Source organism: Cyprinodon variegatus, unplaced genomic scaffold (genome assembly GCF_000732505.1).
Source record: "Cyprinodon variegatus isolate N-32 unplaced genomic scaffold, C_variegatus-1.0 Scaffold39, whole genome shotgun sequence".
NCBI classification, from domain to species: Eukaryota; Metazoa; Chordata; class Actinopteri; order Cyprinodontiformes; family Cyprinodontidae; genus Cyprinodon; species Cyprinodon variegatus.
In genome coordinates, this window is record NW_015150492.1 from 1,380,443 (window position 1) to 1,395,942 (window position 15,500).

General features: G+C 38.6%; 1 protein-coding gene across 1 annotated transcript in view; it reads left to right on the top strand.

The window, feature by feature from the left end:
* Window positions 1-17: 17 nt before the first annotated feature.
* The window catches only part of rock1 (Rho-associated, coiled-coil containing protein kinase 1), a gene marked incomplete at its 5' end in the record, with an annotated part of 35,055 nt that continues 19,572 nt past the window's right edge, over window positions 18-15,500 (top strand). The window contains 18 exons of the mRNA XM_015369865.1: window positions 18-23; window positions 2,746-2,827; window positions 5,731-5,831; window positions 5,917-6,054; window positions 6,165-6,340; window positions 9,617-9,701; window positions 9,820-9,964; window positions 10,061-10,199; window positions 10,352-10,443; window positions 11,132-11,291; window positions 12,211-12,283; window positions 12,376-12,464; window positions 12,776-12,824; window positions 13,053-13,188; window positions 13,433-13,524; window positions 14,323-14,569; window positions 14,904-15,010; window positions 15,095-15,245. Coding sequence (XP_015225351.1) covers window positions 18-23; window positions 2,746-2,827; window positions 5,731-5,831; window positions 5,917-6,054; window positions 6,165-6,340; window positions 9,617-9,701; window positions 9,820-9,964; window positions 10,061-10,199; window positions 10,352-10,443; window positions 11,132-11,291; window positions 12,211-12,283; window positions 12,376-12,464; window positions 12,776-12,824; window positions 13,053-13,188; window positions 13,433-13,524; window positions 14,323-14,569; window positions 14,904-15,010; window positions 15,095-15,245 — 2,068 coding nt within the window. The remainder of the gene's footprint in view (window positions 24-2,745; window positions 2,828-5,730; window positions 5,832-5,916; window positions 6,055-6,164; window positions 6,341-9,616; window positions 9,702-9,819; window positions 9,965-10,060; window positions 10,200-10,351; window positions 10,444-11,131; window positions 11,292-12,210; window positions 12,284-12,375; window positions 12,465-12,775; window positions 12,825-13,052; window positions 13,189-13,432; window positions 13,525-14,322; window positions 14,570-14,903; window positions 15,011-15,094; window positions 15,246-15,500) is intronic.

The following is a 15,500-nucleotide window of genomic DNA, read 5'->3' on the forward strand; positions in this document are numbered from 1 at the left end:
CTTCTTCTTCTTGTTTACTACTGGTGGTTGGCTTTGGTCGCAGTACCGCCACCTTCTGCTCTGGAGTGTAAACGCTTCGCCTATGAGAAAAAGGAGCTGCGCATGAACCGAACGCAACACACGCGAACCGAACCGAGACAGTCGAACCGAACGGTTTGGACGGTTTTCAAAAACGGTTCCATCCCTAATATATATATATAAACATTTTCCATTTAAGATTAAAAAAAAGTGTTCCTTTGATAATATGCACTATTCAGAATGCCTACATTGGAAATATTTTAGTTTCAACCGGTTTATTTTTGTTAAGTCTTTTTTAAGGGACCTTTGGCTATCTGATTATCAATAGATTAATCGAAAAAAATAAACAAATTTGTAGTTTTGCTAAATAATTGTTGATTGCAGCCCTAATCCAAACTTCACGTTGCTTTTTTAAATTTAACTGGGAACAAGACACAGGCCTTTGCAATGTAACCAGTTTGTTTGCAAATTTAACCACCGTGATGGTGTGACTAAAATGGAAAAAAAATCGATATTTTTTTTTATTTTTATGGGTATCTGGGGTTGACACACAACCGCAAATCCATAAAAAAAAAAACCCATAGAACAGCATTGGATGAACTACAGTGGAGACCTCATAGGGCTGGTCGATTGGTTTTAATTAGAAATTCTTTGTAAATGAAAATTTAATTTTTGCATATTTTTCATCAATCTACTTAGTCTCCTTCCATAGCTTAGAGATATCGGTTAATCTTTTTTTTTCTAAGATATTAAACACGTGAATATGTGTCTTCAGTCAGAGGCTTCTTCAGAACCGCTGTAAGACAGACAGCTACAGAAGAATCTTCTTGCTCACAGCCATCAGCATCTACAACTTGTTGAAGGAATCTGCATTTATGAGTTGCAGCAAAATTATTTTTCAAATTAATTTAAATTCATATTTATCTTACTGCAATATACAGTGAGTGTTTCATTAATGGGTCCCTATCAGGGTTTCGCCAGGTTGGGGTTAGGAATTAAAAATAGGCCATTCAGATCTTCAGAAATATCGCTAAAATAGAACTACCGGTAGGAAGAAACGGTTGCCTATGCTGTCTTTCTGCTTACATCCATTCATTGACTTGCTCTTAACGTGTGTGTACTCAATAGGGAGGGTCACAGGCCTCTGTTGTTGCTATTCTCTTAGTCTGAAGCTTAAAAGCTTTGGAGCAACTGAGTGACTCATCCATGTTGTCAGAAACTTTTCCTTCACCCCAAATTTGCTTTTTAAGGAGAGGAGGAAATTTATTTATGGTGCAAGCTTGGCTTTACTAATTAGAACATTTAGCCAGACAGACATAACTACATTTTTTTGGATTAGAAATGATAATGAATAGAAAATAAAGTGAACAGTTTTTTTTTCTCAGAATTTAATATTTCTATAAACAAGTAATTCTTGCTCAGCCATATTTGCTTAACAAATTGTCCTTATAATTATCTTTTTTTTCTGTCTGGGTGCCCTGAGCTTTGTGTAACATGCACTACAGGCATCCTTTTGCTGCTTCTGTCATTGGAGAAAGTTCACCTTGATTTCTTCAAGGCTCAGTTTGCTCAGTATAAACAGTGAAGCTAACATTAGCTCAGCTTATACAAGGTTGTAAATTTAGGATGAATCATAATTTTAAAGCCTATGGATACTGCCCTCAGAACACATTCATGACTGTGTTGAACAAAGTCCTTCAATTATGACTTCACTTAAAGTCAGACGCTCATTGAGAGTCAGTGGGGGTGAAACGCACCCAACGCGTTTTTTCTGCAAAGGGGCTTGCGTAGCTCAGATTGAGATAATAAAGGATAGCATGTTATTTTAGGTATTTAAGGAATCATGTATGCCATGCAATTATGTGTATGTAATGAAAGACCCTCAAGGAGAATACAAAATGGAATCTGTCAATCGCATGAGAAAACAGGTTTGGAGTTGAATATATTGTGGAAAAGACTTTGCATAAACAGTCAAACATATTTTAACATTTTTAAAACAGAATACTTTACCTATAATAGGAGTTGAGGAGAACAGAAAACTGAGAAAAGTAGCAATCCTCTTTGAGCCGCGCAAAAACAAGGGACAGTAGAAAGTGCAGCTAATCATTCTCCAGGGGAAAAAAAACAAAACAAAAACTTGGACAAACATCACAGATCCCTCTCTGACAATCACCTCTCATTGCTTCACTCTGTATCCATATAAACCATCCCACAGCCTTTATTGCTGCGTTTTACTTTTCTTAAAACTTAGTTCACATATTTTTAATATAAGCCTATTAAAATTCTCCAGCTGTTTGGGTTTAAGAGGTGCTTGACAGACTCATCAGCTGAGGCTCTCCCCGCTTAGTAGGAGTCTGTATAGGCAGTGCAGTCAGTGTGACATGGAAAAAAATATGATGGTTTAGAAAGTCCAACGAAACTGTATTTACATTAATCACTTTGTGTGTGGCAGTGAAGTACATTTTTACCAGTTCTTTTATGAAGTGGGGTTATTGCACAATCAATGCTGCAGCCTTTTTTTCTAAGAAAAATATCAATATAGATCCCGTATCAATATAGATTTACCCATTGCAGTGAAAAGAAACTCCTTTGTGTTTCTTTTATTGTGTTTCATCCTCTGGAGAAAACAAGTCTGTCTGCATCAAATCAAGTCTCTGCTCTCCTTATTTCATCTGTAGTGTGTGTTTTTTGTTTTTTTCCATCTAAACCTTGTTCCTCTTCCCTCAGGATGGCTTGGATGCTCTGGTATACGACCTCGACTTCCCTGCCCTTAGGAAAAACAAGAGCATTGACAACTTCTTGAATAGATGTAAGTATCTTGGATCATCGCTTCGGCTCTCATGTATTCTTTTTAAACAGGGTCTCCCGTTTGTACTCACAGACCCCTGTTACATTCAGGGTTCATCTAGGCCCAGAAGAGAAGGCCGTTTTTGGGTCACTGTCAGTATGTATGCTTGGACACAATAGGTGGCTGCTGCTTAGTGTCCCTAACAAAGGGGCTTTCATAAATGACCAGTGACCCACATGGTGCATATCAAGATTGGCTTCTTTTTCCCAACTGCCCTGAAATCTTAAATTCCTCCTCCAGTTGAAATTTACATGTAATGTAAATATTGTTTTCCTCTAAAGTGAACAGATTTTCTTGGAAAGGCCATCTATCATTTTACACAGTATCCCTGAACTAGTTTTACAAAGCCAGCTATTCTGGGGTGGGGGGGCAGGGCTCTGATGTTGTAACTTGGCCATGTATGTCTTTAATTTCCTGAATAACATCCAGTTAACCTATAATTTAATGAAAACAACAAATACTGCCTCTCATCCGTTTTTCTGCCTGGGTATGTTGCTCCTGGTTTGTGTGGAAGCTTTTTATTTTAAAATTTTCTTAGCTTCACAAAAGCGGAAAAGTAATTGACCAAGGAAGGAAAAAAAAAAAGAACTGCCACTTCAAATCTACTCGATTATTCCTTATCCTGTCTCTTTGTGTGAAACATTGATGGATTTGGACTAATGGATTAGCTGCTGGACCTTAGCAGTTCAACTTGCCTGAAGCGCTCTGGGCTTCAAATTCTTTCTCTGCGTTGCCCTCCACAGTAGTTTTAGTGTAGTAGTGTATTTATGCAGAGAAAAACGCTGGGAGAAATAATCCTACAAAACACACAATTTACACAAATGTGCATTAGATAAACAAAAAGTATAAAATTCTATATCTTATATATATTTAAAATGTGGCCATTGGCATGCTATTTTATTTTTGGATCTTTTAAACTCTGATGTCTTTAAAAGTTGTGTTTCCATGCAAACTCGTGTCATTAGTGACCTTTGTGAATTAAAAATGATCCCCCTACCATAGCTTTGACCAAATTTGGCCTAATGATGGATACGATCTCTCCTAAGGGAGCTCAGAGATATTACATTGGGTAGAAGCCAACTCTCAATCAGCAACAAACTTTCCCTAAACACTCTGTCCTTTTTTCTTTCTTTTCTGGTTAGTTAGGCAACAATTCTGCTTACTCTCCATGACAGAATTATTCAAATCTTATATTTTACAGGAAAAATCGATGGCTCATATACTTTACTGGATAATTTGTCAGCATGCTTTCCCATTACTCTGGAAGCCCAGAGATGAAACAGTCATTCAGAGGCATAGCATTAGTATAGAAATTCATGAAATTTTAGTACAATACAGAGCCCCTTTAATATACCATCAGTCCAGCAGGTGGCAGTAATGAGAACACACAGCGTATTTTCCCTTTCTTCACAGCACTTAGCATAGGGTGACCAGACGACCTCTTTTTCCCAGACATGTCCTACTTTTCATACCTAAAAAAATGTCCAGGGCGACTTTCTAAATCATCCGGGATTTTGGTCAACTAAAGTGCAGCAGAACTGAGCCATCAGCACCGCGGTGAAGTTGGTTTGAAGTTGGATATTGGATATTCTAGCTCCGCTGAGTCAGCGGGATCTAGCAAACGGTTGATCCGACTGAGGTACCCCGATGTCGACCAACGTCTCTCAGCGGTTCCCTTCTCCCACACGCGGTGGTGCAGTTAGGGACCGTCAGCAAATCTTTAAACCAAGCTGTCTTGAGAAACATAAATCAATAAATTCCTTATCTTATGACCAGCTAATAATAAAATATCATGCCAATAGATAACACCTAAGGCACATGTGCTTTTATGCAATTTTAAGCTCTTTTTAATTTTTAAGATTTTTTTAAAGACAAAAGTTGACTTTTCTTCAATAGCTTCCAGGTCATGTGACCTACTGACTCAAATTCTTTGTGAAATTGTTTTACTACATTAGCCTGATGAGGCACACTCATTTTTATTCCAATTTAAGCTTTTTCAATTTTAAAGATTTTTTATACTGAAAGAATTAGATATTTCTGCAATAGCTTCCAGCTCATGTGACCCACTGACTCCAAATCTATTCTTTGTGAAATAGTTTTATGGTACTACATTAGCCTGATGAGGCACACTCATTTTTATTCCAATGTAAGCCTTTGTTCATTTTTAAAGATTTTTTTATACAAAAAAAATTTGATATTTGTCAAGCCTTTGTATATTTTTGCCTTACCGTGCGGGGGGGGGAGCATACCGTCAGGTTCGGGCGCTCCGTCCCTGGCTGGCTCAAGACCAGGAACAGCCCCGGAGCTGATGGCTCGGTTCGAATTCCCGGTCCGGTCCAGTCAATCTTCCTTTTCAGAAACTAATCTGGTAACCCTAACTTGGCAAGTACAAAGTTGCATTATTTGACATTTATATATTTTTAAATACATAAATGTCAAATAATGTATTTTTAAATCAACCTTCTTCTGACAAGAGTTGCTTAATAACTGCATAAATAAATATATCTACAGCAAAAACAGAAATGTTTTTTCTTGAATATTCTGGCAGTTCTTAACACACAACTTATGAACGCTTTATATCCCTTTTGGTCATTACAAGCAGCTATCAGGCACTGGGTAATCCTCGAGCCCCTGGCCAGGCTTGACTGTGCTGTTTTGGGATTGCCCCTGCTTCTACAGCCTGGTTAGCCTAATTAGCCATTGACGCCACACTAGCCCAATCAGCGGGGCTCTGCAACCCAAAAAGCATGTTAAAAAGTATAATCAAATTTTTAACTGATGAAGTTTTAATATGTTCTTTCTTTCTTAAAAAAATCTTAAAATGGCTTTCTGTTAAAATATTCTTTGTTTCTTTCCCCTACCAGATAAAAAAACTATTAGTAAAATAAGGGATTTGCGAATGAAAGCAGAAGACTATGAGGTGGTTAAAGTTATTGGAAGAGGTGCATTTGGAGAGGTTCAGTTGGTGAGAATTTACAGTTTTATTATCTTATACATAATGGTATGGATGATTATGAACTGACAACTATTCTTTTTTTATCCTTTATCAGGTAAGACACAAATCCACACATAAAGTATATGCCATGAAGCTGCTGAGCAAGTTTGAGATGATCAAAAGGTCAGATTCCGCTTTCTTCTGGGAAGAGAGGGACATAATGGCTTTTGCCAACAGTCCGTGGGTTGTGCAGGTAGGATCTTTATTTGCTGTCTAAATGTAAATTTAAAAAATATGAGAAGATTTTGATTTCTATCTTGATAATTTCTCTGTAATAAATTGGATGTGCTTTATTTTTCACAGCTCTTTTTTGCATTCCAAGATGACCGCTACCTCTACATGGTGATGGAATACATGCCTGGTGGGGATCTGGTTAACTTGATGAGCAACTATGACGTCCCAGAGAAGTGGGCCCGCTTTTACACAGCAGAGGTGGTGCTTGCTCTGGATGGAATCCACTCCATGGGTTTCATTCACAGGTGATTGGAACCATATGCCTTTTTGTCCCTATCTTCTATTTGTTTATGTGACTATTAAGATATTAGATGACCAATCTAATAAATATGAACAAAATCAACAATTAAACTCATATACTTACTAAAATCAAAAGCCTTCTATGATCTTTTAAGAATAGTAAACATATCTTAGCTGCTATTGTAAAGAGTGAATAATTTTGGGTGAAAACTTTGATCTACACTTTCTTCTCTTTAGTATTTTAAGTTATATACTTTTTTGTTGTTATCCTCTTTTGCTAATGTAACTCTGGGAATAGATGTCTCAGAGCTAGATGATAACCCAACAGATTTGCTCTCACAAGCAGACCATAATGGCTGTTGCCACAAGGTTTTGTTTGGTACTTGTATATGAAACTTGAAAATTATTTAGGGACCTACGACGGACATGGAGACTGATAGAGACTTAGAGGAGAGAGAGAAAGAGACAGAGAAAGGAAAATAGCACATGAAAAGAGAGAAAAAAACCCAGCAAAAATAGAAAACACAAAGATGTACAATAACTGCTAGTAGTCTGCTTCCACACCTTTATGAAATGAGAGGGACAGAAAACAGCGAAAACAGCCAAAAGAAGACAACAGAGAACCAAAGTAAACTTAACAAAAGCTTCAAAATTAGTGTGTATCCCTTAGATATCCATGTGGGTGTGAGGCAGAACTTAGAGTGATTCCTAAATATTATTCAGGGTGGTATTTATCTGTCGCTGTAGTTTGGTATTTACTATTAGTGTGTATTCATGAACGCCTACATCCAAACTCCTGATGTATGCATGAGCTTGCTCCTTTATAAAGGATTAACAAAGCTCATTTTGAAGGAAAATATGCTCAATAGCAGGTGTAGGCGGCCCCAGACTCACCCTACAGGGCCCAGGATCGTTTAATAGGCGACTCAAGCCTATTAAACGATCCAGAGGCACCCCATATCACTCTAACTAAAGGAGGGCGGATATATTAATAGCCGCCCCCACCAGAGAAGGGCAGATGAAAGCAGCTGGAGCCTGACTCCTGAGTGGCCTGCCTCTGTAGGCAATAGTGCTGAGGTCCCATGGGCCTGGGGCAGTGAGTCACATTCACTCAATCCCACCCTTGCACCCATACAGATATATATAAGCACTCAAGAAAGCTGTACACACTTACACTCCTCATACATACGCTGTCCTCCCAGGTCTAGGTGCCAATCATCCTAGGAGGAACAGGCGCACAGACACAGGAGGAGATCCTCAAACCCCTCACAGTAGGAAAGGTTCAGGTAGCCGGAGGTCTAAAGGGCAAAAAAAAAAAGGGCTGGTATGGGATACCACCAAAGGGAGGAGAGCTGCAGTGTAGCCCAGGTCTAGACTCAGACACCAGCCCAAACCCTACCCCAGGAGGGACACCCCTTACCAATGGCTCCAGCCTCAGCCCCTCCCCGGCATTCCCCCATAAGCCACACACCCATCCCCAAAGATGCCAGAGCAGGTATCCAGCCAGCTGAAGAGCCCACCCTGTCATGAGCCACCAGTCACAGCCATTCCAGGCCTCCACATCTGTATGGTCCTCTCTCATCCATTGCTACCAGCCAATCAAGCCCAGACAGTCCACCCCTCTAGGCCAAGTACAGCATGCTAGCCACCCAAACCCAGGTGATAGACACCCCCTAGCATCCCCTCACCCGTCTGCAGATACAGGATGCGCGTATTTACAATTTCTACTAAATATATTGAAGCAAAATTGTGGAGGATCAGGTGTAAGTTATATAACACAATAGGAATATCAAACACTACTCAGCATCTCTCACAAGCAGTAAGTTGAAATAAGCAGTTTTTTTTTTCTTTTACATTTTTATGATTTAAGATTTATAATAAACACACAATCTCTTGCTGTTGTGAAGCTTTTGCTATTATCGTGACCTTGTTGATCAGGTCATCTAGCTGGTCTGAGTCTAAGACAAGTTTCTTCCTTCTAAACTAAGACTGGCCAATAAAGTGATATATCAATTCATTTGTATTTACTATTTATAAAGATTTAATTTTAGAAGACTTAGAACTTATTTTATGTTTTACTAATGCATATTTGGGTTTCAAGAGTTTAGTCACCCTGTCGCTGTTTGTTCTTAGATGTATACTCAGAACTGATAAGCTGGTTTATTGTGTAACATCGACTAGCTGCAAACATTTTTCTGTTATGTTTTTCATTGTTTACAATGGCAGAGCCTGCCAATTTGTTTTACAAGCAGGTTTCACAGCTCGTATTTAGTTGCACTTTGACTTCAGAACACCTCCCTGAGGGCATGCTGGAAATGGGAGCATTTTTCAAAAGTAAAAGATGTCATATATCAATAGTTTTCATGAAAAAAAGGAAGCAGGCAATATAAAAACAAATAACTGACTTACAATTGATTGTCGATTAATGGTTTATTAGATTAGAATTTGTTCTGCCTGATTAACTGATGACGTACATTAGGGATTTTTTTGTATTGTAGTGTTGCTGCCATCCAGTAGAGGGCAATCACTAGTATTTGTAGGAGAAGTAATGCTGGAGCAACTGCAATCTGTAGCACAAACATGAATCAGTCCAGCGTACCGTCTGGTATTATTTACACTATTTTATGGTGACAAGATTACAACTTATGCGATTCTGCTTGTAAATATAAGCACTTGATAAACTGTAGTTATCAGCTAAATAGTGTTTAGCCATTTGGCCAGGTTGCATAGTGGAGCAAATTTCCTATCCCTGATATAAACACTTGAATTTTGCTTCCAAATACTTCAATTGGGGCACTACAAATTCTGAATTGGTACAATGTGACGCTGGAAAGTAAGAGCCTGATGCAATCAGTTGTACATATGAAAGGAGACTTAAAAAGACAAAAAACAAAATGCATACATTGGTATTTGACTCAGTTGAATTACTTATTTCATGGATCCATGCAAGATGTCATACATTTCCATTGTTTAATCACGAATATTGATCTAAGTTGGTCAGCAGGGGCAGCACTGCTCTTGTCAAGTCAGTAGCTCTTTAATGGACCAATTTTGGAGGTGAATAAATAAATTCACGGCTTATACATTTATAAAAGATGTTGTAATAATTGAGACCTTGTGTAAAGTGTGTTAAGTGAGGATTCTCATATTTATTTGGTTGGGGCACTTTTAGCCGTCCATTGAGCGGTGCAAGTTATCTTTGTTTATATCTTTGTAGCTAACATAGGTTTAACCTGAATGTGCTGTTTTTGCTGACTGTTTATATGTTTTTGTTTCAACAGAGATGTAAAGCCTGATAACATGTTGCTCGACAAATCGGGTCACTTAAAACTTGCAGACTTTGGAACGTGCATGAAAATGAATGAGGTACCACTTACAGTCTCTTTATGAAAAGCAAGAATCTGGTTGAAAAAGAAGAAAGTCTTAGATATTCTTACTTTTTCAATAATATAAATAAATAAGTTTGAAATGTCTACCTTGTCAGGATGGAATGGTACAGTGTGACACAGCAGTTGGAACTCCAGACTACATTTCACCAGAGGTACTGAAATCCCAAGGAGGAAACGGGAACTATGGAAGAGAGTGTGACTGGTGGTCAGTGGGGGTGTTTCTTTATGAGATGCTTGTTGGTGAGTTTTATCTCCCCCCCAATATTTTAAGAATAAAGCTGTGACTGGCCACAGAATAGGCCCTTTTCTAATAACTGTTGTTGGTCTTCTGCACAGGCGATACTCCCTTCTATGCAGACTCATTGGTGGGGACTTATAGTAAAATCATGAACCACAAGAATGCCCTGACCTTCCCAGATGACAGTGACATTTCCAACGATGCCAAGAATCTCATCTGCGCTTTCTTGACTGACAGGTTGGATAAAAACAGAAATCTTTGTTTAGAAATCCACTCATTAGACCCTACGTGGATAGAATTTGGATAGAAGCATACATTTTCAACGTGAATTGCCTTCCACTGTCATGGAGTCCTTATTCCATCAAATTCTAAACACTTCTCCCCTGCAGGGAAGTTCGGCTCGGCCGGAATGGAGTCGATGAGATTAAGAGGCATCCTTTCTTCAAAAATGACCAGTGGACATGGGAAAACATCAGAGAGAGTAAATATATTTCATGTTTCTTTCCTTTTTATCATCATTTTACAAAATCCTACTTAATTTGGCAGCAGCAGTACTGTTATTTCAATCATCAACCCGTGATCATTTTTTTCCCATTTGACCTAGTGCAGACAGTTGCAGGAAATTCTTGCAGACAAGCCATTCATTCAGTATCCTTTCCAAGACTAAACGTGATTCCTGCTCAGAGAATAATTGGCAAGCTCAGCCTCTTTGAGGCCAAGATGGGGAAGCAGTCCAACTCCAATGTAAATGTGTTGGGAGTGACGCTGCAGTTCTGAGCGATTAGAAATGTAGGGTTTAATCCAGTAGCTTCTGGCAGGTCTGTGGTGGCTTTATGTTTGCTGCATTGCAGGGCTGAAGTCAGGACTTAGGTTTTTGCTGCCTCTGTTGATTCTGCCAGTTAACTGTTTTCACTTGGTTTGAAGTTGCCTTTGAAATATAGCTAATGTATTAGTTTGTGCAATGACACTGAAGCTTATTGAAAAAAAAATCTTGATTTTGATTTTAATAACGATGTGCAAATAACTAATGTTCAAACAACATATTACCAAGAATTCCAAGATGACAATTTCTGTTGCTTTTAAATAATAATAGCAAGCTTTGACCTAAGTCTTTTGCCCTATATTTAATTTATGTGCAACTGTTTTTAATTCTGCTCTGTGTTTTGTAGCCGCTGCCCCTGTGGTGCCTGAACTGAGCAGTGACACTGACACCAGTAACTTTGATGATATCGAGGAGGACCGAGGAGAGGAGGAGACCTTCCCCATACCGAAGGCCTTTGTGGGCAATCAGCTCCCTTTTGTCGGCTTTACATATTACAGCACTCAGCAGTAAGTCTGTCAGGCCATCTTAAAACCATCATTTCAACCAGTGCTTAAGCTAAACTTTACTATTATATAAAGACGAAAGAATTACATTGTTGAAATTTTAACCCATCTTTAGAACCTTATCACTCTGAAATCTGTTGGATAAATTTTTCATTTTTCTTTGGATAGGCGAGAAGCTAACATGCTAATGAAGCATGGTGTTTACATATCACCTCAGCTGATTTTGATTCAGTCAGGGGCGATTTCAACAAACCAGGACATCTGCAAACCCCCCATACATGAAAGCTTTACACGAATTCTAAAAGATCTGGGGTCTTAATGGAGAATGTAATATATTGATTCAGCCTGCAGAATGAAATAAGATATCCATTTTAAACAGCTAAATTCAACAAAAGCTCCCTGGTATACATCGGACTGGTTTGTTTGACCATAACAACACAGAGGATTTGTTTATTATCCAATAAGGAAAATTCTACTAGAGTTGGATAATACCTTTACAGAACCTCACTTCAGAAAATTTTGAATTAACCCTTTAACTCCCAAAAGGCTTTCAACATTTCCAACATTTCATTGGTAGACAGAGGTTTAATGCTCAGCACCATGAGGCAGCAGCTGTACTGTTAGCCTCAATAAACCTGCGGTATTTGGTAGATAACTCAGCCACCTTAATGATTACAAGAAGAAAGGACATCAAAAAATACAATGATTGGTAGAATTAAGTCCTGAATTTTAGAAAGCATTTGTTGTCTAATAAATAGGTATATATAATTTAAATACAAAGTCCTGTGTCACATTTTGTTTTTTTTCACCATTTACATGTTTTGATTATTTCTTAAATAAAATATGGTTACAGTTGCCTTTTAAAAATGTTTACCTAAACTGAAATTGGAAGAGATTCATAGACCGTTTTTGACCCCCCCAGTCATTTGCGTGGTCCTGCTGCCTCAAAGACGAGTGACAAACGTAGCAGTTCAACGAAAGAGGACAAGAGTCACGTGAGTGCATCACACATGGAAGCTAAGAACACAAGATATAAAATGTTTACCAATTTTTTATCCTGCAATAAAACTGGTATTCTTGTTAATAGTTGGAGAACCTGCAAAAACAGATCTACCAACTACAGGAGCAACTCCACATTGAAATGCAACAAAAAGATGAGCTGGAACAGAAATGCAGGTATGGACCAAGTCATTACTCTTTCACAATATGCATTTACTGAAATGGTTCAAGTAAAAACATATGAAGTGTTGTGACTTCATCCCTGCTGAGCTTAGCTGTTTAAAAGAATCCCACAAGCAAATGTTTCTGGTTAAGTTGGGATATCTGAAGGAAGAATGCACAGGGATAAGTTATTCCCTCGGTGTAGATGGATCCCTTACACTCTGGTGGAATGTGACTCTGATTATAAACAGGAAACATTACATACAGCAGTGACCGTGGGTAAGATTTTCAAACTACTTTATATGATATGTTTCTGTTCCCCCTAGGACGTCAAACACAAAGATGGAGAAGATTATGAAGGACTTGGATGAGGAGGTAACTGTTCTTTATAGAAATTTCAAGTAAGCTAAGTAAGCATGAACTGTTTTCAGTGCCGTGTTGACTAAATGTCATAGTTCTTCATTAGCTTTTAGGTTTGACAAAACATCATTACTTCTGAGGAAGTGACGCTAACTAAATGCCTGTTTATCATCTTTGGCTTTGGTTAAGTAAGGATTTGGTTTCCTCTGCATCACAGCGGCCCTCTGTTTTTCCTTGCCACAGGCGAACCTGAGGAAGAGTGTAGAAGCCAGCATGTCTCTGCTGGAAAAAGACAAGATTATGCTGCAGCACAGAGTCACAGAGTATCAAAGAAAAGTTGACCAGGAGGGAGAGAAGAGGCGCAATTTAGAGAATGAAGGTAAAACTAATGAAGTACTGCTGAATTTACAAGTAGGATGTTTGTGTAATCCTCTGGGATCTTTGAAATAGAAGAACATCTTGGTGCATTTTTGTATCTTTATCACTTTTCTAGTTATTTACATCGAAGCATTTAGCTATGAGATTTCTGGGACATATTTTTTATAACAAAGAAGCTTTAAGGCTATTTTAGAGTTTTTATTTTGTGGATTTAAACATGAAATGTGGCTTTCTTTTCTTTTTAGTGTCAACTTTAAAGGAGCAGCTTGAAGATATGAAGAAGATCAGCCAGAACTCACAGGCCTCAAATGATAAGATTGCCCAACTGCAGAAGCAGGTAGCTCCACACACACACACCCACACACACACACACTGATTGCCTGGTTGAGAACAATGCCCTCAGTCAATCTGCATCAAGCCTTTGATTCAAAAAGGACTGGAGCTTTTTTTTCTAGCTGTCTGAGGGTGTAAACCCTCCCAGTCAGTTACAGAAACATATAACCATCCCAGCTTCAGTTCATTTCAAGTGTATCTCATCAGGATGTTCATGTGACAAACCAACACAAAATTATTGTGAAGAAAGGGGATACATAGGTGTCACTTACAGAAAAAATTTGACCCAACAACTATTAGTTGTCTGTTATTTTTATCAACCATTGCAAGAAAGACAGACATAAGAAGGCTAGTTAGAAAGTCTCCACAAACTGTGGAGGAAGAATCTGCAAACGTTTGGAAGGATGTTTCTCCGGTCAAAGGAAATGTTTTTTTGTTATTTGTTTTTCTCATCACGATTAATCAGTTCTTAAATAAATTTTCAGCACACATGGAAAAAAATATCACATAGACATAAAAGTCCCAGAGCTTTAACCAGTGGCTTAAAAAAATGAATGATAGACCTGGAAGATTTGGTTTTGTAATTTTATGCAGCAAATCCTTTTTCTTTCACTTTAAGAGTGCTTAATAGGTGTTCTGAATACATTGCAGTCACTGAATACCTTAGGATTGCAGCTAACTTTGCTTGTTGATTCTTTAATGAAGCAACCAGCTAAAGCAACACTGATGATACTTTTCGCACTCTACTGCTTGAGCACAATTACTAAAACTTTTTTTTTTTTTCTCTTATTGTTACTAAAAGCTGGAGGAGGCAAACGACTTGCTGCGTGCAGAGTCAGACACAGCAGCAAGACTGAGGAAGAGCCACACAGAAATGGCAAAGTCGATGAGCCAACTGGAGACTATGAACCGTGAGCTGCAGGAGAGGAGCCGGGCGGGAGACGGAGAGAAGGCACAGCTGGAGAAGGAGCTCCTGCTACTTCAGAGCACGCTGGAGTCAGAGCGAAGGAACTACAGTCAGGGATCAGAGGAGATGAGGGAACTGCAAGGTGACTTGGTGTTACTCATGACAGTCTTTAACTTTAGAGAAGGAAAGGCTTAATTTGAGTCCTTCTGAATTGTTTTATCCCAAAATAGCATTCAAATAGATGCTCTGCCTTCAGGGATTTAGCAAATGATTATTTAGGCTGGAAACAATAAGAATATGAAGATTTTCTTATGCCCCCTCCCTCTCATTAACAGAAGTTTAGAATCAGTGTGACATGATTAGTTTGGAATGAAGGGCCTTAAAATGTATAATAAAAGTCAAGCAAACAATTACTTGGGCTGTAAAAAGATTGATTTTACAATGAAATTTGGGGCTGACTTTGTTTTTATATGCAGCGAGATTGGCTGGACTGCAAGAGGACAACAAAAACTTGAAGATCAATCTTTCTAAAGTGGAAGGGGAACGTAAGCATGCCCAAGAAAGGAGCAACTACCTTGAGAAGGTACACACAGATTACACTTGCAGCGAGTATTTCTGATCTAAAGAAGTAGTGTTGATGTTGTCTTCATCTTTGTTCTCACAATAGGAAATGAACGGTTTGGAGATTGACCTGAATTACAAGCTGAAGACCCTCCAGCAGCGCCTGGAGCAGGAGCAGACAGAGCACAGAGTGACCCGGGCACAGCTCACTGACAAATACGAATCTATTGAAGAAGCCAAATCAGCTGCTATGATTGGTATGCCAGCCCTGTGTCGCAGCATGCCCGTCCATCTTCTCTGAGTCTTTTCTTTTTTCAGGGGAGATAGATTTCATGTGTTTTGCATCATTTGCTATATTTTAGTAAAAGACTTATTTAAGCCTCACCTTTTTTTAATGTGATCTAAAGTTAGCTTAAAATCAGTGTTTGGAAGCCACCGAGCATGCTGGGTAACTGCAGGCTGATAAGGATTATTTGGCCGTCAGTCTAACTGATTACCGATATATAATGGGA